Source organism: Phasianus colchicus, chromosome Z (assembly GCF_987193195.1).
Source record: "Phasianus colchicus chromosome Z, bPhaCol1.hap1.1, whole genome shotgun sequence".
Classification (NCBI taxonomy): Eukaryota; Metazoa; Chordata; class Aves; order Galliformes; family Phasianidae; genus Phasianus; species Phasianus colchicus.
This window is the reverse complement of record NC_143476.1, coordinates 66022187-66047257: the sequence shown is the minus strand read 5'-3', so window position 1 is coordinate 66047257 and position 25071 is coordinate 66022187. Positions and strand designations below refer to the sequence as shown.

Genomic DNA, 25071 nt, shown 5'->3' with positions numbered 1-25071 from the left:
GATGGAATCTGAGGTGATCTTCACAGAGTCCTCTAATGCAAGAATTTGGTGGTACTCAGTAAAGTTTGTAGGACACCAGTTTAAAACAGATAAGAAAGTACTTTTTTACACAGAGCTTCCTGCCCCATGATGCAGTGAGTTTCATGTATTAACAGCAGCAGAATAATACTGGACAAATTCTGAAATGAGGTATGGGAATGCCTTCTGAAATTTCCAGTCTATCAATTTTAGGTGCTGGGAGAGCACAAGAAGCATGGACATTAATTTATCTTCAGGCATGAGTACTGTCTTTAAACAGTGTCTCCTGTTGCTGCTGTTGGAAATAACTCTGGCTGCGCCATTTGTCTGTCCCCATGGGATGCTGCTTATATTTGTGTCTGCTGGGTACTATTTTGAAATCGTTCCCCTGTTGCTTGGTTTATGTAGAACAGCTGATTTCTTTTCTAGATCCCTTAGACCCATGTGGGGTAACTCCCTGTGAGGGGAAGCGAAAAGTTAACAGCTGGTATTAAAGAGCACTGCTGTTAATGATGGTGACAGAGCAATACTGGGGGAGATTCAGAAAACTACTGGGTTGTTCAGAGTCGTTAGATGCCTTTGAAGATTCCCATATTTGTCCATGTTCCAAGGCATCTTCTGTACTGAAAGCAGTCCAATAAAGCCATGCTCCTTTGCAGTAGATAGTTTGGAAGAGTGAAGCAGAAGCTCTGGAGAAGTAGACAAAAGAAAACCACGTCAGACTCTGATGATAGTTAAGGCTGTGATTTTATTCACTGCTTGTGGAAATAACATGGCAGGCAGATCACTTAACACAAGTCTGCTTGAGTGAGGGGAAGAGAGTTCAGGACATCCTGATGGAAGTGACCAATGGTTAACTCCAGTGTAATTTCAAAATTAGAGCCTGGCATTGCATTGACTGGGAGTTTGCTGTTCAAAAGCAACAAAGCTTAGAATTGGTCTGATTTTTGTGACACAAGAGAAGCATGAGCCCTGTGAAGGAGCTCTCTGGCTATTCTCTCCTCCAGCTAGCTGACTCAGGTCTCAGAGTTTGAGCCATCGCTCTACTTAACAGAGCTCAGCCTTTGCCTGTACAGACCTTTTAAGGCCAGTGCTGTAAGTGGAGGGAGCGAGGAAGGCAGGCAGGTAAATTCATGATGACCGTAGCTGTATCTTATTAATTACTGAGCCTCCTGAAAGGATTATAAGGCTTTTTTGCTTCTTTTACTCCCATATTTCTGCAGATCTTGGAGGGAAAAAAATGGATATCATTGTAAGAGTTGGATCTTTTTTGATTACCTGCTTAAATATAGTCCAAAATCAATTGCCTATCCTATCGAGCTTTGTAAGAATAATCTCTGTTGTTAGAGGAGGCTGAATCACAACAGATTGTTGCCTAAGAGAGTCCACAGGAAACACAGATCTCAGGGAATTATACCTTTGCATTTTAGGGTGGCCTAGGCAAAACAGCCCGTGTAAGTGATTTATTTTCTTAAGCTAGTGAGATTTAAGTAGGATCTGAAGTTGCATGGTTTTGCTTGTGATGTGGATAATAACATTAAAAAGACATTATCTCTGGAAAGAATGTGAACACTGGTTAATTGCTACATAAAAGTGAAACTTAAAATTTTTCCTAGTCTACACGTACCTGCTCTACACCTGACCTGAAAAAAAATTCTCACGTAACTGCGTTCTTACTTCATTTTTATCTAATTATAACGAACAGCAACAACAACAAAAATGATTTCTTCCTTACAAGCCTTGCCTCTCTACTTTTTTGCCATCTGCACTGATAAACATATGGATAAAAAGAACTCAAACACAGTAGGAATAGGATTGAGAAGAGCATATCAGTGATCTATGGAGTCATTCTCCCAGGGCAGATATCAACCACAACTCCCCACATTCCTTCTCTTGCTGCTGCTGGCTTTAGTCCTTGCTTCATTTAAACTGCACCTGGCATATATATTGGAATTAGGCTGCAGATGTTCCCATTTCCTGTAGAGCTGCACAGCTTTGAAAAGTGCTTGCCCCTCTGGCTGAGCAGGAAGAGGGTTTTCCAGTGCCAATTCCTCTTGCAGTTAGAGAAATTACCATCCATATATTTAGATGGATCTTGTATCTTGTGTCTCGGTTCTTTTTTTGCAAATGTCATCTGTCTTGCAGAATGAAACGGGACAATTTCCACTGCCAGGATGACCCACATGTGACAGGACAGCGTCAGGAAAAAGTTTGGTACTAATCCACAACAAAAATAGAGCAGTGCCAGTTCTTAAAGTATTCTATCTCATGGATGGCTTGCTCTGTTAAATCCTTTCCCTGCTAAATCACTTCTTTGTGCTTGCTAAATAGATTGGTTTTTTTCTCCTGAGCCCACCCTCTGTAGTCTGAGTGAGTCCACCTGAGGAACTGGAAGCCAGTACCTTTGGATCCTGCTCCACTGTGTCCCACTGCTCTGGGTCCAGATCTTAAGTAACAGTATCTTAATGTCCCAGCTGTACTCACTCATAGCAGTTCAGATTATTTGCAGATCTGGAGCTTCTATTCAGTGACTGGTTTGTCCATTTAATTTTAGCAGTTCATGCATGCCATAAGAAGAAAGGAAAGCTATATGTGTACCTACTTAGACTAAGGCTCTGCTGGCTGGAACGCCAAGGTCTGGCTTGCTGAATCCCACAAACAAGTGCTTATGCATCACCATTTCCCATATGTGACTGTGGACCCTGGTCAGAAAGAATTTATTTTTTGCTTTTCTTGGTTAAGAGCAGAGTTACCTTTCTCTTCTAATAAGTGTTGCCACCATGCCATACTACAGCTGCTCTCAGATCTAATCAAAATGATTTTTTTTAAAAAAGCATCTCATGTCAGCATCGGTGGGAGCCTGTACTTTCTACACGGTCTGTGCCTCTGTGTCAACAGGTCTGCTGTGTAGATGCCAGGACTGGTGTATGCTCAGGTATTTCAGGCTCAGAAATACTAGCATGGGTGTAGGTGTCCTGATGAGATGCAATACAAAGGAGGACTGTGGTTCCTATCCCTTGTGATTAGGACATAGACTTTGTTTTGCCTAAGGAATCGCCCTTCTGGAAAAACCTGTAGAAGCTGGGGTGTCGTGATAGTGTGTGGAAACTAAGGATTGTGTGTGTGTAAGGTTGCTGCTATTGAACCTGCGGGAAGAAGAGAGTCTGAATATCTAATTCAAAACACTTGAAACAACTGTAGCACTGAGCAGAACTCTTGGTGTAGCCAGTCTCTGCTTGTTTTGCATTTGCCCTGGGGCCTGTAAATCATAGAATTCACAGGCAACCATGGGGTGAGCATGTAAAAACACATGGGCAGAAAGTTGAAGAGATGGGAAGGGAAAACATAAGTACTTCTAATTTTCTTGCGTAAGATGACTCTACTGCAGAACGTGCTGTGGTAGAGCAGGCTAAGTTTTTCTCTTCTGTGTATTTTAAGTGACCTTCAGTGTTGTCCTGTGCCTTGCTGATACAGAGGCTTCTGCCAAAGTGCAGCTTTTCTGGTGTGAGTTTCTTTCTAAAAATGGTGTTGTACTTGCAAGAAATTCAGTTCTCTGCGTTGCTACAAAAACAGCATGAATTCCTTTCCTCTGTGGGCCTGCTAAGCTTGGCTGGATTTTTCTTCCATACCTTGACAGCTATTTAATATGCAGATTTATCAACACAAACAACAAAACACACACACAAACAATTCTTCCAGTTACTTCACGTAGTAAATGATTAGACCTATATGCATATAGTGCTTTTTTTAAAAATTATTTTTCTGTATTTGTTGGGCTGAGTTTACATCCTAAATTATTTTCTTTATCCTTGTTTAAGCTCAGAAGCAGCACTGTCTTAACTAAAGGCAAGTTTGTCACTTATCAGAGGCACTTAAATCTGCACAGCCAACAGAAGAGAACTTGTACTAGGTCAGTTATGTCTCTAAGCCACAACTGTAGACCTGAGGCCCTGTTTTGGCTTTCAGCAGTGTCTTATTAATTTTGGTATCTCTGACCTCAAGTGCATTTGCCTCTTACTGTCAGAAAATTCTCCTTGTGCATACTTGTGGTGATGACTGCTGTTTTTGAAGCAGGTCGTCAGCTCTGAAATTGCACCTTTAAAAAAACAACCCAAAACCAAAGCCAACTCCCTCCAAAACAAAAGCTCTGCATGTAGTGCTGAATGCTGTTTCCCTAAGAAGCAGTGAGGAGAGCAAGACAACCTGACTAAGCCATGGTCACATGGAGCTACCATGAAGAATCTTGGAGATGGGACCTTGCAGGGCTCTGGCTAGGTGGATGCAAGCCTTGCGTCAGGCTTCCTTGCAATCACCTTTGAGCATTCCGTGCTTCCAGTTTCATAGGAAGTGGTGGATCGGTGTGACATAAGCTGCCTGATAAAGCTGGTTGCTTTGCAGTGCTGCAGGCCTCATTCTGCATAGCAGAAGGATATAGTAGGCTTGTTACTGTGCTGCTGAGTAGCACAGAGAAGCAGAACAAATCCAGAGTGTGTGAGATCAGTTCAGCCCCATCTACCCTTCAGTGTGCTGCTGGCAGTGTCTGGTGTCTAGCTACATACAGCCTGTCCTGAGATAGGGAAAGGAAAAAATGATAGTTTTTCTGTAGGTGTTCATTGTGCCTCACTAAAAGCTGATTTTTGAACTTACAGCATCACTTTATCTCTTTGTTGCAGTAGCAGAGACAGGAATAATGCTTTAGAATTCCTCTCTTTGGAAGGAAGTAGTTAATATTTTGCTAAAAGCTCACAGATTTCAAACTTTGATCCCAGCTGCAGCACAGCCAGCTAGATACTTCACTGTATTATGTCTGCAACCTTGTGATGGGCCATTTTGCGTCATAGGCTATGCTGGAGGCCTTCTTTTGTTTTTATTTTATACTGTTCTAAGCCTTTTGTTGGTGCGGTCTTTCTGACAAATTTGTGTCCCTGCCATTTTTTCAACAAGAGATCATTAATTTTAGAATATATAGCAGAGGTTGGGGAGGAGGACTTGCAGTGGAGGTCTTTCTGCATTCTTGCAAAATTAATGTCAAGACTGTACTAAAAATGAAGTGATTTGTGCCTGTGTTCCCGGAAGGGGAAAGCCAAGCTATATTAGGTTTTGTGATGGAGTGTTATCACCTGTAAGAGGCAACTAATTTCTGTCTGCCAGTGTATCTTTGACTCAAAATACTCATTGTTTCCACTAATTCTTTCCTGGATTTTTTTTTTTTTTTTCCTGGGCTAATCTTCTTAGCTTTTAAATACTTCCATGCATGTACTGTCAGAGCCAGATCAAATATAATTGGAAAAATGTGACTGGAGCTGTCAGCATGAGACTGACTGGGGTCGTAGAAGCATGGTGTTTTCCATACACCTAAGCTCCACCTTTCTGAGTCAACAAAATGCAATGCTGTTTGGATTGTTGAAAGCTTGAAGAGAAGCCAAGGAGGAGGCTTCTCCACAGTATGGGCTGAGTTAAATTCTGTTGCTCTGAGGATGAGGGCAGTAAGCAAGTTACTTTTGCAGTGGACAGAAAGAAAAGCCTTTTGTTTGGTTTCTGTTCTGCAGCCACCCACCAGGGCCGCAGTTATCCTCTCCTGCAGCCTGAGCTTCAGATGGGCTCCGCTTCTTAAAGCAGCCTGTGGCCAGAGCTTATGTGCCCCTGTTGGGTCTGCCATATAGAGGCTAGAAACAAAGCATCCAAATTCCAACAGCACTGGTATCTCAGAGCTGGTCTTGCTGTGCACTTCCCTGGGCAGGAGTACATGCCAGCTCCCTGTGCAGTGTTTCAGGGGCTCTTGGCCAAGTGGTTGATCAGGTCACAGCTGTGCCTTTGGCAGGGATCTTCTGTCCTTACCTTTCTTGGGAGACATATGAGTTCAGAAAGGGCCATCAGTCCTAACAATCATCTAGCTGTGTTGGAATGGATGTGGGAGCAGAGCAGGTGGAGGCACTCTTCATCTAGCACCCTCTAACCCCATAAACCACAGGGCAGTCTAGAACTTATGGGGTGCAAGCAAACGGGAGGGACCTTTTGTGTAGAAACAAACAGCAAAAAATGCTGAAGGTAGACCCCCCAAAAAAGCTATTTGAGCTGGTCCTCCTTGGGTGCTGTCAGCATGTGATAGCCGGGACTAATTAAGTGCGTGACTGCTATGCTGAAGCTTGCACTGAAGATAAGACTTTAAGCACTCAAGAATGCCAGCTGCTTAATGTACTTACCTTCTAAAACTGTTTGTTTTTAACTGCCCTTTTCTCATTTGTTTCAGGTTGCATGTCTGGTTGGACTTGATGCATGACATTTGCATGACAGCTAACAACCTAGCTCTGGATGTGTCACTGAGCAAACATGGCCTACCCAGCAAATACTAACGGCAGTGCTGCAGGTAACTCATCAGATGTTTTTCCCATTTTGTATCATTATGTTTTCTGGCTTGCCTTTTTTCTTACATTGTGAAAGCAGCAGAAAGGGGAAGTGGCTGGAGTCAAACTAAACACTGAAAACTACTTTCCAGGTCGATCAGAATCTGGCTGCCCCATCCTTTGTCCCCATCCTCCCAGTAATCTTTTACATATTAAGGGTGAAAGCTGTATGTGAAATGGTAGGAGTTGGTAACTTGGTCTATTGGTTCGCAGCACGGTTCACTTTCACAGCCCTACACAGCCTTACACGCTATGAGAGGGCTGGGGCTTTGTTACAGGAAATCGTGCGGTTGTTATCCTATGCCTGTAATTGCTTTGAGAGATTAACCAGCATAGAATATCCAGCCTTTCCTGATTGCCCATGTGGGTTTGGCTAATTTAAATTTACTTTATTGATTCTAAGCAAGCACCATCAAGAGGAGGTCTTCATTTTTTTGTTATTTCAGGAAGCTGTTGTTTTGGTTGTGTGATACTCTGGAATAGATGGTTGGCATGTTCAAAGGTTGCTGGGAATGCCTGGTAGGTCAGGAAAGGGCAGAGACTGCAGAATGACTGATAAAAACACAGCAGCCGTGTTCTTCTTGCAGTTGTGTCAATATTTTCCTGCTCTCCTGATTGCTGCACAAACATAGTTTTGTCCCACTAAAGCTCAAGCTTCCACAAGGGGGATTATATGGAAAACTTCAAGTGCATGGCAGGAGCTTGTGGGTGTTCTTCTGAGACCTCTTGATATAGGTATGGTGGGAAACAGATTTATCAAGACAGGCTTGGGTGGCTGGAATCTATCTGAGTGTCTTGGAGAAGAACCTTAAATACCTCTTTTATTATGTGCATCTACACAAATTTTAGCTTTTTTATTGGTGAGGCTCATGTACTCACATTCTAATGATAGTTAGTGGATCATGACTTGCAGGTACTGAGAATTGGCTTATCTGGTGGTTTTTAGCACCAACCTCATTAGCAGGTATGCTCTGTTATGGAAACAAATCCTAAGTGCTGGATATGCTCACTCTAGATTTTTTCTAATTAGTAGAAGGGATTAAAGTGTCCCTTAAGTAGAAAATTTGAAATATGGAGTGTCATTATCTGCAATTTATGCAAAACAATAAGTCTTTTTTTAAAGGCTAGTGGAAGTTAAGTGAAAATGTTGAAGCCGTCTATCTGCAGATTATTTAAAGCTAAATCTAGCAATAGTATTAAATCTTGAAAAAGTGAATTTTCTCTGTCCCCTCCCCCCCCTTCCACATTCCTATGCAAGTAGAAGTATATTTTCTAAGAAAGAAACTGTCTTTTGCTAATTTTTGTAGTGTTTTTAGAGAAGGCAGACTTCTGTGTGACATAACTGTAGCTGTTTACTGCCTAAGCCCTCTTATAATTTGCTTTTTTTTCAGTAGTATGTTTTTAACTTAAGTCATGCAGAACAATTCCCTCTGCTTAAATGGAATGAAAAATTGTGCACGGACTCTTACTGACTGGTTTGCTATTACTCCATACGCATTCCCCCCTCAATAGAACGGTCTATCAGAAAAGATTAGTAAGCAGGTACTTAAGAATAAAAAAGCCAAGTACTTGTATAGGGGATGTGTTAATGCAAGATTAAGTTTTAGTTTCAGAACTGTTATGCAAACAGTGCTTCATGCAGGATAGGAGCTGTTTGTTCCCTTAATCGCAGAAAGACGCTATAATGAATTGCAAGTATTTAATTGAGAACTAAATAGGAGAACATTTTGCAGAGACTGTCAGGACTTGTTGGCTTTGCAAACCCTTGAGGCCAGCGTTCTAACATGCAGCTACGTATGCCTGTGTCTCCAAATCCTTAGCATTTCATAATGGACAGAGTATTGGGCTACAGGTACGCGTGATTCGTTATCCTGCTGAGTGCCTGGGAGAGAATGCCTTTGGATGAGCAGGAACTGATATGGGCGTTGCAGGTATTGAAGCAAGCTCCTTAATTGCACAGAGCTCTAAGAGTGGAAAGACAAACTGCTGGTGTGGTGTCTTCTGCACCCGCGGAATCAATCAGCAACAGGAAGAGAATGAGAAATACTTGTTATGGACTGCTAACCTGAACGTTACTTGAATTTCTGGGGCAAGTTTGACCACATGTGCAGCTGCGATTCAAGTATGAAGTGACTAAGGAGCAGTGCTTTGCTTTGGTTAACTCCAGGATGTGAGTACTTTCACTGTTTAATGGTTATGCCTACATGACATTTTGGCAATTTTTTTTTAATTATACAAGTCTAAATGGAAAACTGCTGTTTCAGATAAAATCTGTAGAGGAATGCTTGGATTTGGAACTCATTTTCAGGAAGGGATTAAGCTATTTTGCATTTGTATAGAGGACTTTTTAAAGGATGTTTCTTGAAAGTACTTTTACTGTAAATATTTTCAGTTGAGTATGCATGTGAGATAAGGTACAAAACAGATCATGGCTTTCATGAAAGAATCGAACATAAATTTGACTGCCTCTTGCATATTTCAGTAAAGGCATGTACATTAAATATGGCTAGGAAATAACAGAGGCTGTGATATAGACTTCAGTGCTGTTTGTCAACAGTTTTGTTTACTGCTGAATTACTGACTTAAAGTTTAATCGCTCTTTTTCTGGATTTACTACACAAATGTGGGCTGTATTTCTATGGGCTGCAAGCGTATAGTCTCTGCATTTTGGAAACTGACTTACAGACTTCTTGCTGATGTTTGAAGTAAGCTCTGTCAATGTTCTGCTGTATGCTTGGAAAATTGCTTAGATCCCTCTAACATTGCTGGCAGATGAATTGGTGCTTGCAGAAAAAGCTTTATTTTAACAGTTAAGTGCTGAGTAGTCACAACTGTTTTCTGCTATCTTCCTGTCTCAGTGGCATGCAAGCTGACTGCTCAGTGCAGGGCTAAGCAATGCAGTAAGTCCAAAACCTGTCATGTTCTTGTCCAGGGAGCTACAGCAAGTTCTGAGACATACTCTGCATCTATGCAGGGCTACTGAGGGACATACTTAAAAAAAAAAAAAAAAAAAGTGTTTGTTTTCCAAAATAGGATTAATGCCTTCATTAATTGCTAGGTGAAACTTCCAGTAATTGTTAGCTTCTGTGCTTGCTAGGACTGATGCATAAATCGTCTCATCTAATGAGATTCTGCAAACGTTTGTGTAAGTGATATCTGTAGAAGGGTTCTCAGGTCAGCTCCAAAAAGCACAGTGTGTACCTGTCTGAAACTTTTGCCAGGCAGTTTAAAATCCAGCCAGAACTATTTCTAGTTACTTTCACTAATATCTGATTTGCTGAAACTTTGTTTTCAAAATCCTTTCTGAAAGGCACAGAACGGTGTGAAACTTCAGTGCAATTCCATTTGTTCTGTTGTAGAAAACAAGGAAGTGGCAAAAGAAACATAGGAAACTGATTTACAAAGATAAAAGTTTAAAAACCATATTTGTTTCTAACCGTAATTAAAACAACTGTTTTATTTGACTGCCCTAAGCACCTCAAGCTCTGTCTTCAGAGCTCGCAGAATTGTTAGTCACCTCTTTAACAAGGAGTGACACAGAAAAGCTTTTTAGCAGAGGAAAAGCTTTTCTAGTGTTTCTCAGCAGGATGGGCTGCAGGGGTCAGTATAGCAAGGCTCTTGCACAAAACTTTTTACTTTGCTGTAAAGCAGACACATATTGTTTACTGGACATGAGATTTTCCTCATCTCTTCTCTTTTCTCCCTTTTCTCCCAGCCTTTCTCCTCACCTTTTTTAACGATTTGTTTTCATGCCTTCCCATCTCACTTTCAACAAGAGAATACTTCTTGCACAGACTCACTTGAACTGTATGTTTAACTTACATGCTTTGCCTCCTTCAGACTCCTACACAGTTCTCAAAGCCAACAGCATCACAGCAGTTCAACATCATTGTCACTGTTCCCTTTGCATTGGTAAAGCAAGCTATTCCCTTTTTCCTTCTCTGCAGGAGCCAGTGTTCAGGCATTGAGTGCCTGTGGAGGGAGCTGCAGGGTGGTAGCCCAGGCTGCTGGGATCTGTCACCTCCACCAGATCTGGACTATGGAGCTTTGGGGCATTTAGTGGTGGACATATAAAGTGGAAGCGTTGGTCTCCATGCTGCAGCCTGGTGTCCTTCTGATTTTTTTTTAATATGTGGATGGTTACTCTGCAGAGCACACACCTGCTTAGAGTGAATATTTTTATCATTCTCTGCACTGATTTGTAAGATTTCATAACATTTGTAGACACCCTTTCAGTTACAGGCTTATTTGAGTTTCTCTTTCATGATTTGATTTTCCTAATGCAAATAATTGTTGGCAGTGTGCATGGAGTTTTGCATGGTTCCCAGCCTAATGATATGAGGTGCAGCTGAAGAAGAAAGAGCTGTGTCCTGGAACATTGCCACTACTACCAATTTTAGCTAAATATCCACTATTTTTCATTGACTCTCAGTCAATTAAAAAATTAATGGGGGCACATACATGCTGAAGGTGTGCTTCTGCAGCTGTAAGACACTTGTCATTGAAGGGCCATTGAATTGCCACATAGCCTAGTACTTTCTGGATGGGCAGATGAAATGCAGCGCTGTCAGTGATGTCCTGTTCCTGCCTCGCCCAGGAGTGATTTGGTGAGTCACTCTGGCCATGCCCAGTATTTAAAAGCAAGCAAGGGAGGGACCCTGAAATACTGAGGGTGAAGGGTGAAATAGCCTACAGTGATTTCACATCAGCTTTATCATAAAGAGTACCAAACTTCCTTCATTATGCTATTGTATGCCAGACCCGCCTTCAGGACAGATGGCTGGAGATGCAGCTCATGGTCTCACAGCCATTGCCAGCTTTCTAATTGGGCTAATAATTGTTTATTGTGCAATTGCTAGTTGATACCTGTAATGCAAGGTTGCAGCTGCTTCCACAATAGAACAGTTGAAAACACAATTACTTGTATCTGTCCAATTGAGAGGCTTTCGTCAGACCTTAGAGGAGCAGGGGTCATCATGCACCTTCTTTTCCACGGAACTTGTTGCCTTTGGGACTGAGCTTGGAGTCTGCTGGAAGGGAAATGGGCAGGAGGAAGTCTGAAAGGGTGCCATAAGGAGCTGAGGATATAATGGTCTGGATGAAGTACATCCAGGTAGGCTAGTCCTTAGAAACATTTGGGTGTGTTGGGAAGCAGATGTCCAAAGCACAAAGCCAAGTCAGATACTGATGCTTTAAAGAAAGACAAAGTGCCACAAGAAAAAGAGCAAATTAATTAGAGCTGTCTTATGTTATTTGCTGTAGCTTCTAAAGACTTCTGGCATCTCATCTAGACAGAAGGCTGTTTTCATACCTGTCTGATGCAGGCTCGCTCATGGATGCTAAGATGTTCCTGCATGGGCTGTATCTACGCTTCCTCATGTGGTCTCTTTATGCTGCCAGTACAAGCCCTCCACACTCCCAGAGGCAGAAAAGGGTGCTAATACTTTATTTTATAGCCAATGATGCTCTAGGAACATAAAGAGACCCACTTTGCTGTTTATGGCACCCTGTAATTTCATTGAATTGGTGGTGATTAACAGTTGTCACTTGCTCTATGTCCCTGCTGGAGTGGGAGGTTGAACTGGATGACCTGCAGAGGTCCCTTCCAATCTCAGCCATTCTGCAATAAAAGCCCTTGCATTTTTGTAAAACTCAGTACTGATGGCTGTGTGGTGAGTGCTTTGGATACAGAGGAGCAGCCTGTGGGGCTTGGGTGAGGGGCAGGCACCATTATTGGGGCGGGCATGTGTCACAAGAAAAGCTACAGCTTTCCTAGCTATGAGAAATTCTCTCTGCATCTTATTCCTTCCTTTCATACAGAACTTGGCAAATCCTCCTGTGCTCATTTAACCTAAAAGAATACATTTTTGTCTTCTGCACTATTCCTCCCTACTATCCCAGATTCTGCTGTAGAAAGCACCTTGGGAACAATTTCTATGAAACTGAGTGCCTGGTGTTCCTGTGTGAAGGGAGGTGATTCTGCAGTCTTTAAAAGTATATAGTCCTCCAGGGAAATTGTTTGGATGGAATAACTTCATTACAGCTGGTTGTCTTCTCTCTGTGAATGATGAATTCATTCAGCAGGCACTCCTTGCTGAGTAGGCACCATCTCACCAATTACAATCTCAGATGTATGGTCTGATTTTTGGGTGGTCTTGTGTGGAGCCAGGAGTTGGACTCAGTGATCCTTTTATGGATCCCTTCTAACTTGGGATAATCTGTGATTCTGTGTGCCTTGCTGGGCTAATGCTGAGGCAGGAGTCCTTGGGAAGCTTTCTCCAGCAGCTACCTTACTCCTCCTCCTTTCTGTGCCATTTGTAAGGCTTTGGACCAGAGATGACAGAAAGGCAGTGCTTCCCGTATCATATTTTCACAGCAGCTTTAGGAGCTGAGAGGCTGCCCACATTGGCACAGATGCACTATCTCCATTTCCTTCCTCTGGAAACATGACTCCCCTTGGTAGCAGAGCATGGGTTCCTGCCAGGGTGTCCCCAGGTGACCAGCTCTGAGCTGCCACACTGAAGCTTGCTTCTGACCATCCTGCCTTTTATTTCTTCCATTCTTTCTAATTTCATCTAGAAATCACACTTGCCACGTTGATTGAATCTGATGGTTGACTTCCCCTATCTGATGGATTTTGCAGCTTGCACTGGATGCGGTACAGCAGGTCAGCCATGTACAAAAATGGCTTTCCTCTTTTCATGTTGCTTTCTTTTCTAAGATTCTTCATAACATACTAAGTTAGCTTCTTGAGTTTTGTTTTTTTTTTATCTGACTCTTCACACAGATTTTAACAAAACTAAGAATGCAGGTACGCTGAAGTGGCTGAATGTGAGATTCCATCGTCTTCTTTAACTCTTTCAGTCCATCCCTGCACACTTGCATCCTTCCCTACTTTCTGCAGAAATTGTAATGTGTCCCTTGCCCCCTCCCCAGCCCTTCTGTTTTCTTGCTTGATTTCTCCTGCCTTGTTACTTTCCATTGTAATACATGTTTTATGTAATTAAGTCTTCTGCTTTTTAATTTATGTGTTTCTAGATATTTCTCCTACATGAGAATATTTTGCTTTCCTTGAGCATTACAAATCCTGCCTGTGATATTCCTGTGTTGTCCTTCAGTACTTGTTTGAAAGTAGGAGTGGGCAGGGAGGGTGTGGAAACAGCTTTTAATAGCTTGGTTTGGTCAGATTAGAGTGAGGATCAAATTAACTGATAATTGGGAGCAGATTGTTCTCCTTATGCGAACCAGACATTGATGGTGTGGAGTAGTTATTTATTGCTGAGGGGCATGTTTGTTGATGTACTCCTAGTCCCCTTCCTACATTCTCTTCAAAAGAACAATCCCTCTGCATGAAGCACCATTGTATAGATTGCAGAAGATCTAATAATAAAAACAAAGTGCACTTGTGCAACTTGCTTGCTGTTACTGGAGTTTCAGATCTAATCCTATTAACTAGTTCAAGTTTTAGTCCCTTGCTTATGCTACCTGACAAATTTAAACTGTGATTTTTATTTTATTTTATTTTATTTGTAAAGGAAGAAATAGAGTACAAGTAAATATAATAAAATGCATGACTGTGCTCAAAGAAGTAGACTGGTATTGTATATGATAAAAGCACAAAGATGAGATCTTGTCTTAAGGGATTATGAGGATCAGCCATCAATCCTCAATTTTTTTTTTTTTTTAACTTCAAGCAGTCCTTGGCTAAGCCTTTTCTTCCTTTCTCCCTCCAGAATTGTGATTTTGAAATTTAGTTAAGTTTGTTTTTCTGTATCTGAAGTTTAAAGACTGGGAAAAAAGCACAATTTAGCATTATTCTCTTCTGTATTTCTTTATGTTTTTCTTCATGGATACAAATGTTAGTTTTTAAGCTTTCCATTACATTAATGTGCTTATGAATCTATGCATTCACTGTGTTGCCCTTTACACTTCCACTGTTGTCTTGCTGTTGTCAGCTACAGAGTTCTTTTCCATTCCTCTGCTCTCAGACAGGTGTCTGCCATTTTCCTTTTTGCTCCCTGACCTCCATTAACTTCACAGGTATGGTCTTCTTTTAATATTCAGCCTCCACTCTCAACCTGGCTTGACTGCTGTGCATGGTTGACAGTTCTTGAAGAAAGTTGCTCTCACTTTGTAAGGATGCCATGATTCTGGCAGCTATGTGCATGGCTTGGCCACAGCAACCTCAGCCCATACCCTTGTAGCACAAGACACCAGGTACAGTGGCGTTCTCAGTGGTAGCTCCCAGAAATATGGGAGATTGTTCATCACTTTACATGATACATTAACAAGGGACACGTACAGTCTTGCCCGTGGGTCCTGATTAGTGGGGTAGCGCATGCCTTTTCCCTGGGTTGTGCAGCTGTTTTCCTTGCATCAATCTTTTGTGTAATCATAATGTTTTTCAGGGTAGAAGTGTAGTGTGTCTGGATTAGCAGTTACTATAAATCCATGATGTTTGATTGCAGAGTATTGCTCCAAGAAGAAAGCAAAGAGATGTTTTAAAACAGAGCCTGGATAGTCTCCCTGGCAAAGCTGTCATTCCTTCCTCCACCTTCTGCCTTCGCTAGCTGAGGAACTGGGGGTGACCCGGAAGGATCTAGTCACGTCCCACACTGTCAGGATTGGCCACCTGTTCCCAAATGACAATCTGCTGGTTTCACAGTGCACCTGGAGACAACAGCTAGACATCTGAGTTCCCAACAGACAGTAGTTCAGTTTACATATTTGTATGTCCAAGGCCCAAGAAGTCTGTACACACATGCATATTTGAGAATATATTTATTTCTTCACATGCATTTTCTCTTGTGTTCATGCTCATTGTGTCTTCCGCCTTCATTTCTGCAAAATAAGGATGCTAATCTGATGTGTAAAAAAGCCCAGCTGGGAGCTGCAATGATGAGTTGCTAGCTTGCTTAGTCCCAAAACCAGAATAAGATCAAGCAACTATATTTGATTACATCTGTGCAAAAAAGAAAAAAAGTATTTAAAGTGTTGCAAAGACCTGATTGGCTTACTCATTGCTACAGTAGGACTACTTTCTTGTAAGCTTTTCCAAACAGTTGTATTAGGACATGAGTCGAGGTCACTGGATGCAATATAGGACCTGTGAAAAATCGAATTGCTGACACTGTGTGAAATTAAACCAGCTGGACAGTTAATAATTATATAACTTTCCACTTGCATCCTCTCCCTGAGTAGATGTTAACTAGTAGTGAGGGATATACCTGTAACTTGAAAAGTCTTTCTTAGAGGTTTTGAGTAATAAGTAGCAATTGGGTCAGATTAATCTCCAGCTTTATCCCCATACATGTGACCAGTAGGTCTCCTTACAGTACTAGTGCATCAGCTGCAGACTGACATTTTTGGTGTAGTTACCGAATCCCTCCCACCTATCCTGAAAAAGCACATTTGACACTGATCCATCCTGGATAGCCAGCACTCCCCCTGGCCAACTCAGGAAGTCTCCAAGTTGCAGACGAAAAACAGACAAAAAATGTTGCTGTATGTCTGCTATATTCTTATGCCTTTCCAGTGATACCTGCTAGGTAGGTAGGATAGATCAGTCTTGGGTCTGAACTCTGCCTATAGCCAACTGACTTTGAACTGTTCAGTGGAAACTAGCTGCCAATTAAATAAAACTAAACAAGTAAACAATACACACACACACAAACAGAAAAAAAAACCAGAAGAACCCCAATCCAGCCCTAAGACATCTGTATTTTTGTAGTATGAGCATAAATCTAGCAGTATGGGGCCAGGCTAAGCTCTGCACACACTCCCCTGCCTCAGATTCATCACTGTGTTGGGTCAGATAACTTCCTTCCACACAGCTATTTCAGTGCTGAATAAATGGTCTCTTGGTGGCAAGTGTTTAAAGGACTCTGTCCCTTCCAGGTCCTTAATATCTCTCAGATCCATTCTGCCATCTCTGCCTTTTTTTTTTTCTCCCCCCCAAAGAGGTGTTAAATAACTTTGTTTTTAGATAAGGACTTTTATTGTCTGAATGGATGCCTGTGCACCAGATCTTATATTTGTTCTGCTACAGACCATGTCAAGTCTTTTTGGTCACTGGGGAGCTGTGCTCTGACCTCGGTTTTGTTTCCACTGTAAACAGTAGCTGAGTGAGTTTATTTGGCACCATAATGGTCTTTAAAGGCTAGGAAAATAAATACATTTGCCTTCAGGCTTTACCAGGGCTGACCCCAGACGTGTGCTTCCATTTTGACTTGCTGGACAAGGGATGAAGTGCAGATACAAAGTTTAGGTTATTGGTTGCATTTTGATAGGTGTTTCTCAGCCTGAGCTTTGAGGAGACTCCTCTGGCTGTGCATGACTCAGTGCAGGGCTCGTGCAGATGTCAAGTCCTTGAAACCACAGAGTAACAACAAGTGGACGAACACATGGAGGCAGATGCTAAAATTTATTCTTCCCTAAGCAGGATTTCTGTCTTGTTTTTAGAAAAAATGAAATCATAACACATTAGAGCATCTTTTTCCCTTCTGCCTCATTCGAGCAAAACCCCTGATTCTTAAAAAAAGGCACACTGGCTCTGCCTTCTATTCTGTTCTCTTTATCCAGGGCGTCACATATCTTTCACAGTAGAAAACTCTAGATTGGTATTGTCGTGTTCTCCCCCTCCCGTTGTGAAGGTGCCCGCTCATCAGACCTGTAGCACGAGGGCTGCTCTGCATGGCTTCTCCTCACGGCTAGCTGCTCGCTGTGTGGTCAGGAGCTTTTTGTTGCTCTGAACTGTGGGTCTAGTTTCAGCTGCCCTAGTGTTTTCCTCTTTTCTAGGAGAAACTTCAAAATGTGATTGGAAAATGTTCCTAAGGAGTTGTTATTTATAGAGAACAGCTTTTTCTATGCATAGGGTAGTTGGAGCAGCAATCAAATCAAACCAGGTTCACTTAAAATTCAGTAATCTAGAGACCCTCTTTGGAATGACTTTTGGGAGCGCTTGTGTTGCAGTGTATGCACAAATGACTTACACTAAAGTGTAAAATTGTCTATAGATAAATCTAGGGGGAGGGCCCAGTCCTAGTGTGACCCTATTTGGAGTATTGTGTTCAGCTCTGGGGCCTGCAGCATAAGAACATGGAGCTGTTGGAGCGGGTCCAGAGCGTGCCACGGAGATGATGAGAGGGCTGGAGCACCTTTCTTTTGAAGGCAGGCCGAGAGAGCTGGGCTTGTTCAGTCTGAAGAGAAAGCTCCAAGAAGACCCCAGTGTGACCTTCCAAGTGCTACAGGGAAGGTGGAGAAGGACTTTTTCAGAGTATAATGATAGGACAAGGGGGAATAGTTTTAAACGAAAAGAGGGGAAATTTAAATGAGTTGTTAGGAGGAAATCATTTACTCTGAATATGATGAGGAACTGGAGCACGTTGCCCAGAAAGCTGTGGTGCCCATCCCTGGGGGTGCTCAGGGTGGGGCTGGATAGGCCCTGGGCTGCCTGGGCTGGGGATTGGAACTGGAATGTTAAGGTCCCTTCCAATCTAAGCAAAGGCTAATGCCTTGCAGTATTAAATATTATTTTGCTTCCTATTAAATACCACTGAAGCCACAAGACGTGTTCGGGAAACGTTTTATTGGAGGTCTGTGCCATTTTAGCTGAAGGCACTGTTGGAAGACTTGGACCTCTCCTGTCACTTCAGTGCAAGATCCCCCTTCTGTCTTCAGCAAAGCTCTTTCAGCATGCGGTGATATTGGAAATTATTTCAGCAATCCATGTTATTATTTTATTTCTATTTTTTTAATTGTTCTTGGGAATCTGAACGGAAATCATAGTAGTAATTATTTTCCTTTAGTCCTATGAAGTCTTAGGACTGTTATTGTTGTTAAATTTGCCTCTCCCAATGCTTGTTTGCTTTTGGAATCCTTGTACAACAGTAACCATTACTGTAAGAAGAGGTGAAGAATTTCAACCTTCAAGAGTCTCTTTATGATGCTGATGCTGAGAAGCGTTTTGGTTTGGGTTTTTTTCTTTTTTCTTCTTTCTTTCTTTTTTTTTTTTTAATCTGGAATTCCAGTTATCTTTCCTTAAGTTATTCATTTTGTTCTGTGAAAGCAAGAACATTACATACGGAAGACTCAAGTACATCATTTCATACATGCTTGTACTAGTATTTTGAATATGTTTCAGAGAAGAAAAAATGTAACTTCACATTATCGACTTTTTATCCCTCAAATTATAAGTTGCATTTGAGAAGAGTAAACAAGAAGGGACTGAATGTGACACAGACAGATTTGCAGGCAGCACTAGTTATAACCAAGGTAATTGTTCTACCCAAATTATATCAGTGAACCTTTCTGTGCTCCCTGTGCACATGTGGGTGTGAGAGACAGGGGGGCTAAAGGCAAATGGCTTGGGGGGGAAGAGTGGTTAGGAGAAAAGTCACCTGAACTTATAATTTCCCCTTGGGGATTAAATCTGTCTTCCATCAGAGAACAGTATTTTATTTTAGCATACAGTTAGGTATGCCCTGTTTGTGCATCTGTCCATTTCATGCATTTAACCCTTTGGGAGCAGCCTGAGGCACCAAGCGCCATCTGAAATGACGTGAAGGAAAACTGGTGCTAAGTTGCACTGGCAGGCAGACTAGGATTTTGTCAGGAAATTCCAAATGAGTATAAATAAATTCTCTGTAGCAACCTCTGGGCTCCTTGCCTGCTGATGTGTCAGGGGTATGCATTCCCTTTAAGGCAAAGGAAAGTGTGTTTCAGACTTAATTTCCTGAAAAACTGAACGCTGCAGCGTTCAACAACTGCTTCTCAGCGGATCAGTAAAGGAGACCCTAGCGCAGAGCAGGAGAGGTGAGATGCGAGACGCTGCTTGCTGGCACTGTGTAAATCCATGAAAAGGGTGGGAGAGTGCATAACACAGCTGAAAATCTGCCCTGACTGTTTTCCTGTGTTGGGTAATGCATGTCTTCCATGTCGGATGCTTATTCTTTTCTGACAGTGCTTGTTTTCTCGGTTCTCTCCCGGATGTATGCTTCTAGGCTGTCACCTGAAGGGACGGTGCACCTATAGTTTGCTGCACCTCTGGCAACCCTTTGTTTGTGTCAGTATGTACTGAGGAGTTTCTTTTCCTCAACAAATGCCAATTTTCTAGTTGGGGATGTGCGTTCTGTACATTTAAGTGAATGGAGTCTTATGTCTGTTTACACAAAGCCACCTTTCTGGTAGAAGAGTGGTAACTGTTACCCTTCAAGTTGCTCCATTTCACTGTTGTTCATAGGCTCTCAACTGTAAGCCGCTGCTTTTAGCTGTTTAAAATGCACATAAGAATTATTTCTAAACTGGCATTTTCCTTATTTTCTGTTACTACTGCTTTTTAACTTTTTGAACAAAGCTAGTTTATCAGTCTGAACTATTTCAAGTGCAAAGAAAAAACTCTTAGTGTCTTTGGAAAACAACAGATCACACAGACTTCTGAAGTTTGGAAGGCAACACATCATATTTCACACAATTAATCAGTATGAGATTAATATCAAAGGGGATAGGAGAGGACAATTCCTGGTATTTGAAATATCTTACCGATTATGTAGCATAAAGCATTTTCCTTGTGGAGAATAAACATGCAACAAAATGAAGTCCTTCCAGGACTAATAAATACAAATTCTTATAAAATTATTCTTGCAGAAGACAGTTCTTCCATTTTTTTCCCTACCTTTTGCACTACAAGACCAAACTGAAACTGTAAATCAGTTTTAATATGCTGTGGGAGGTTTATACCTGAGGAATATATTCTTTAAGGATGGTTACTCCTGTTACAATAACTATGCATCTCTTCTCTGCTTCTCATCTCTTCAGAAATTTACAGACATAGAAAGGTAATTTATAAATCTAAATTGGCAAATGAGTTCTCACAGGCCAGAAAGCACACAGCAACCTTCTTTACTTGAACCTGAGGCTGAGACACTGTTGTGCTGACACATTTTCAGGGACAAGCTTGGCTTGCATCCATGACTCCTGTGGGAGCTGTGGAGGTTTTCTGGATGAGAGGAGAAGTAAAAGAAAAATTTGAAGATTCGCCCTCTTTTGCTTTGCAGATGCTCCATGAGGATTTTGTGAAGTACACATACACAGTGTATGAATGCCTTGGTCTCTGTCATCCTTTTTTCCACAGTGATTTTACTGGTGATAGTGACGTGAAAAGATGTGCCACAGTGTCAGAGGACATAAGGGTCTCTCTTCTGCAACAGAGGGCAGCAAGCTGCCATACCTCGTGTTTAGCAGCATCACCAGCTCAGCCACTTGGCCCGGATCTGTTGGAATGTGCTGTCAGCAAGGAGGGCTATGCTGGGCTGACACCTGGTGTCTCCCACTGTCGTGGCAGAGCACATTGCAAAGCTGTCTCCTAGGCTATAATTTGGTATTTACTGCTTGCCATCACTTACATCGCTTTTGCTAAGTTAATCTGATTTGGGAACCATCTTTAAATTGAATACTTTTCATTCGAAAACCTGTGATTCTGTGATTTGTCACAGACGTGTAGCTGTCTGCATAGTAGAGAATAAAAGAAATGCTTCAGGGAATGAAGGGCAATTCTTAAATAGACAGTGTAAGATGCAGAAGTAAGTGTACATAAAGTCAGGTGCTTGGCAAGCATAAATTCATCTGCTTTGAACTTGTCTTGTTAATAGCTGGTTTTCAAAACCCAGTAAAAGGGGGGACTGAGATATGCCCCCAGTTTCAAGCCAAGAAGGAAAGCACAGCTGTTGGCTCACATCTTCGCTCTTACTACAGCCACAGACTGATCTGTGCACTTTACCTTCTGTTTTTATGGCTCACCCCTGAGCAGCCTCCAAAATGGTTTCTGCTGAAGCTTTTCCTTACTGCCAGTGGGGCAGGCTGGAATAAGCTAGCAGCTTTATCCCTTGCCAGCCTTAGTATCATTTCCCCTGGGATCTATGAGTCAGAAACTGGGATGGGAGCAAAACAGACCAGACTGTTAGTTCTGTTTTCATGGTGAGCAGCCCTGAGGTGGTAAATGCACAAGCTGTCCTACCACAGAGCGTCCAGAACTAGAACTATTCCCAGAAAGTGGCAGCAGTTGAAAAGGAGTCTTTATATTTTAGACCTCAAGTAAGGGAGTTGTCAAGCAAATAAAGGTTTTGTGAATTCTGATAAAGGGACATCTTACAGTCATTCCGTAATTTTTTTCAGAAACGGCTTTCCACAAACAAGGTCAGCTTTTTATTCATGGTTAATTAATACATTTTGTGTTTTTATTTTAATTGAGCTGTTTGAGCCGCAAGTTTCCAGTTCAGGAATTATTGAAGTAAAAAATTCGCACATTAAAAATATTGGAGAGTGAGGAGGGGGATGTTTTTTGAAATGTCTTTTATATTAAGGCTTGCAGAAATAATTGTTGATTATCGTTACACACTGTTCCCCTTCAAACTCTGTAGATAACTTTTTTATCACGGGAAAGAAAACTATAACCATATATTAAGAAAAAAAAAATCATGTGACCTTAAAAGGCTGTCCTAATACCAAGAGGCCTTTGCATAGCAAGCTGGTGAGCATTGAGTGCTTTTTAATGTTAAACCAAAACGCCCTGTTTTTCATAGACATGAACAGTCTTTAAGTAGATGCAATAGGAGAAGAGTAAGAAAATCCAAAACTATTTCTGTGAGACAGTGGTTTAGGAGCTGAACCTTGAGGAGCCTGTGGCAATGGGACATTCAGGCTACTGCATCCGTCTGATTTCCAGTACAAAGTTGAAGTCTGGCTCATTGTTTTTGCTATCACACTAAGCAATCAAAAATTTTATTATGTTTTTATTATAATGATAACCTTACTGTAACTCTAAGCAACTAGGATTTATCATCTTCAGAGTAATTTAACTGCCTGAGAAAGACTTTATCCAAAGTTTATCCAAAGCCCAGGTAAGTCAGTGGAAAGACATGAATGCTTTTGCATTGTGGCTATGATTTGAGCTTATTCCTGTGTTACTGTAATGGTCCCTGTTCTTCTAGAAAAAGTATTAAGCAGTAGATTAAGAGAGCAGTTGCCTTCTGCTCTCACTGACCTGTGGTGACTGTGACTTTGTAGCCCAGAAGCCTAGTCTTTGCATTCACAGTGCAAACAAACATGGCAGTGATCTGAGCCATTTTTCTTAAACACTGCTGCTGTTTATGTTCACGTGTTAGTGACCCACAAACCAAAATGTCTAAAAACGTGATATTTTACAATCCTTCTGCTCCTCATTTTTCTTTGAAATTATTTGAGAAGCTGCAAATCTGTGTATTTCTAGCTGAAAGAAACCTGATTGTTCGAGTATACTGCAGACTAATGTCTGTTCTCCACGTTCTTTTTTTAATTTAAATTTTATTGAAAGACTGACACCTGAAAAGGAAAATGAAAGAACGCTGGCTAACTCTGATTTTTCTTTTTAAATAAATACTCAGCTTCACATGTGTTGGTTATTTTCAGAAGACTGAGACTCCATTTGCTGAAGATCGGTGGAAAAAAAAAAGAACAAAGCAGTATGAGGGGACAGAAGAGAAGGGCAAAACAGTTAATTTATTTTCTGTTGCAGTAAAGAATCAAAAAGGTCAGAACTTTTATTCATCTCCTCTTCTTCTTCCACAGAATATTTTCAGTACTGAAGCTAAGCAACAGAAAGACATGGAATCTATTTTATTTACACCAGCTATTGTTTCTGCCTTTTTTCTCTGCAGCATTCTTTATGAATTGTCTTATGCCATAACTCTGAGAGGAGACTCTGTTACTCATAGTGCTTTTTCAGTGGAAGAGACTTCTTTAATAGCAGTCAGATCCAAGATAAAAATGCCTTAGAGCAGATATCATAACCAGATGGGGAGAAAAGGCTTTAGATGTGAAGTCTGTATTTTTTAAGGCACCTTAGCCTTTTTGCTTCATACTTCTTCAGTTGCTTCTTTTTGCTCTTTCCGGACCCTGCAACGTGGCCTTACAGTACAGCTTTCCTGTATTACAGAACCAAAGCTCCGGTCTGCTCATATTTTCTCTACTTTGCTCTTTTCTCTCCCCAGAAGTCTTTAAAGCACGTCAACTGAATGTCCTGTTTTATTCCAGTTCTCCTGGTCTGGGAGCAGGCATGATTAGTGTGGACTTGGGTAGAGCTGACTCAGTATTTGAATATACTGATATTCTTGTGTAGAGCACTGGATAGGATATAATTTTATGGAAGATGGCAAGATGGGAATGTTTGGACAGAGCCAGTCCTAGCAGTGCAGGAGACGAGAACAGAAGTGCGTTTTTTAAGTGTTGCTTGTGTCTTGTCCATGATTATTGTGGAAGTCTTACATACTTTAGGAGAAAGGTATTCATAATGACAATAACACAACAAGGGTTCTGTGGTGCACACAGTATCTTTCACTGTACTCACCTGAAAGTGTAATGTCTCTGTGTCTCACTGCATTTCAAAACACATCAGAAGAAAATGTATACATTTTCACAGTGTGTGTGTTTGTGTGTCTTCACATCCTTCTACAGCCAAATACAATAATGTGATTAAAATTAGCCTGATATACTGTAGGGACTGGGGAAGTCATTTCATTAGTGCCTGTGATCAGCTGGCCAAGGATGAGACAGGAAGCCTGAGAAGAGAATTTGTCCTGCTGTGGCATTGCTGCCATACTTGTGTGTTGGAATGGATGGAGTAGGAACCTTGCTCACTTGAACTCTCTCTGCATGAAGATTTGCCATTCCTTCACACATAGATACAGCCTACACTGAGACTCCCCTGAGGTACTGCTTGTGCAGCACTTGGTACTCATCTTCCAAGGCTAGAGGATAAAGGCATCCATGGTTTATCCAATGGCTGAAAGGAACGAGGTCTGTACTCTTATCAGGTGTTTATCCATTTCCTTTCTGTGAGAACATTTTTCCTTTGGAACCAACAAAACCATTTTTTATTGCCTGAAAACAGCCATCTATTTTGCTTTGTTATGGGCTTAGCAGGCACACCCATTCTGGCCCTTTCTCTTAAACAGCAAAATGCACAAAGGCTTGGCACAGCTCCTGTGTGCCACATCACAGTGCGTTGTTGTTTTTAGATTACATTCTTGATCCTCATTTGTCTTAACATATCAAGAAATGTCTCCAAAGATCTACTTATAATGCTGGGATTGTGTTCATGGAGTGTTCATTGTGTAGTTTTAAGGAGAAGTCACATGCAAAGTCAGCTCCACACGCAGCCTTGAGCTTATGGAGTGGCAGATACGCACAGTGCGCACTGACAGGCTAAGCTGAGGACCACATGAATTTGGTCCTCCTGGATGGGACATGAGCCAGCAATGTGCCCGTGCAGCCAAGAAAGCCAACTGTACCGTGGGCTGCATCAGAAGAAGTGTGGCCATCAGGATGAGGGAGGTGATCCTGCCCCTCTCCTCTGCACTGATGAGGCCTTACTCGGAGTACTGCATCCAGATGTGGAGTCCGCAGTACAGGAGGGACATGGACCTGTTGGACCATGTCCAAATGGGGGCCACAAAAATGATCCAGGAGATGGAACACCTCTCCTACAAGGACAGGGCTGTTCAGCCTGGAGAACAGAAGGCTCCAGAGAAACTTGGAAGCGGCCTTTCCTTATCTAAAGGGGAGCTGTAAGAAGGAAAGGGATGGATTCTTTAGTTTAGTCTCTTGTGATAAGACA

At 41.7% G+C, this 25071-nt stretch overlaps 1 protein-coding gene across 6 annotated transcripts in view; it reads left to right on the top strand.

The window, feature by feature from the left end:
- Positions 1-25071, top strand: part of KANK1 (KN motif and ankyrin repeat domains 1) — a 117668-nt gene that overhangs the window by 60825 nt on the left and 31772 nt on the right. For 5 of the 6 annotated variants that reach the window (XM_090132151.1, XM_090132149.1, XM_090132152.1 and 2 more), the window contains one exon: positions 6269-6385. In XM_090132151.1, coding sequence (XP_089988277.1) covers positions 6349-6385 — 37 coding nt within the window. In that variant the 5' untranslated portion in view covers positions 6269-6348. Of the gene's footprint in view, positions 1-6268; positions 6386-19160; positions 19236-25071 lie in introns of those variants that run through there. The other variant, XM_090132158.1, reaches the window with a different exon arrangement.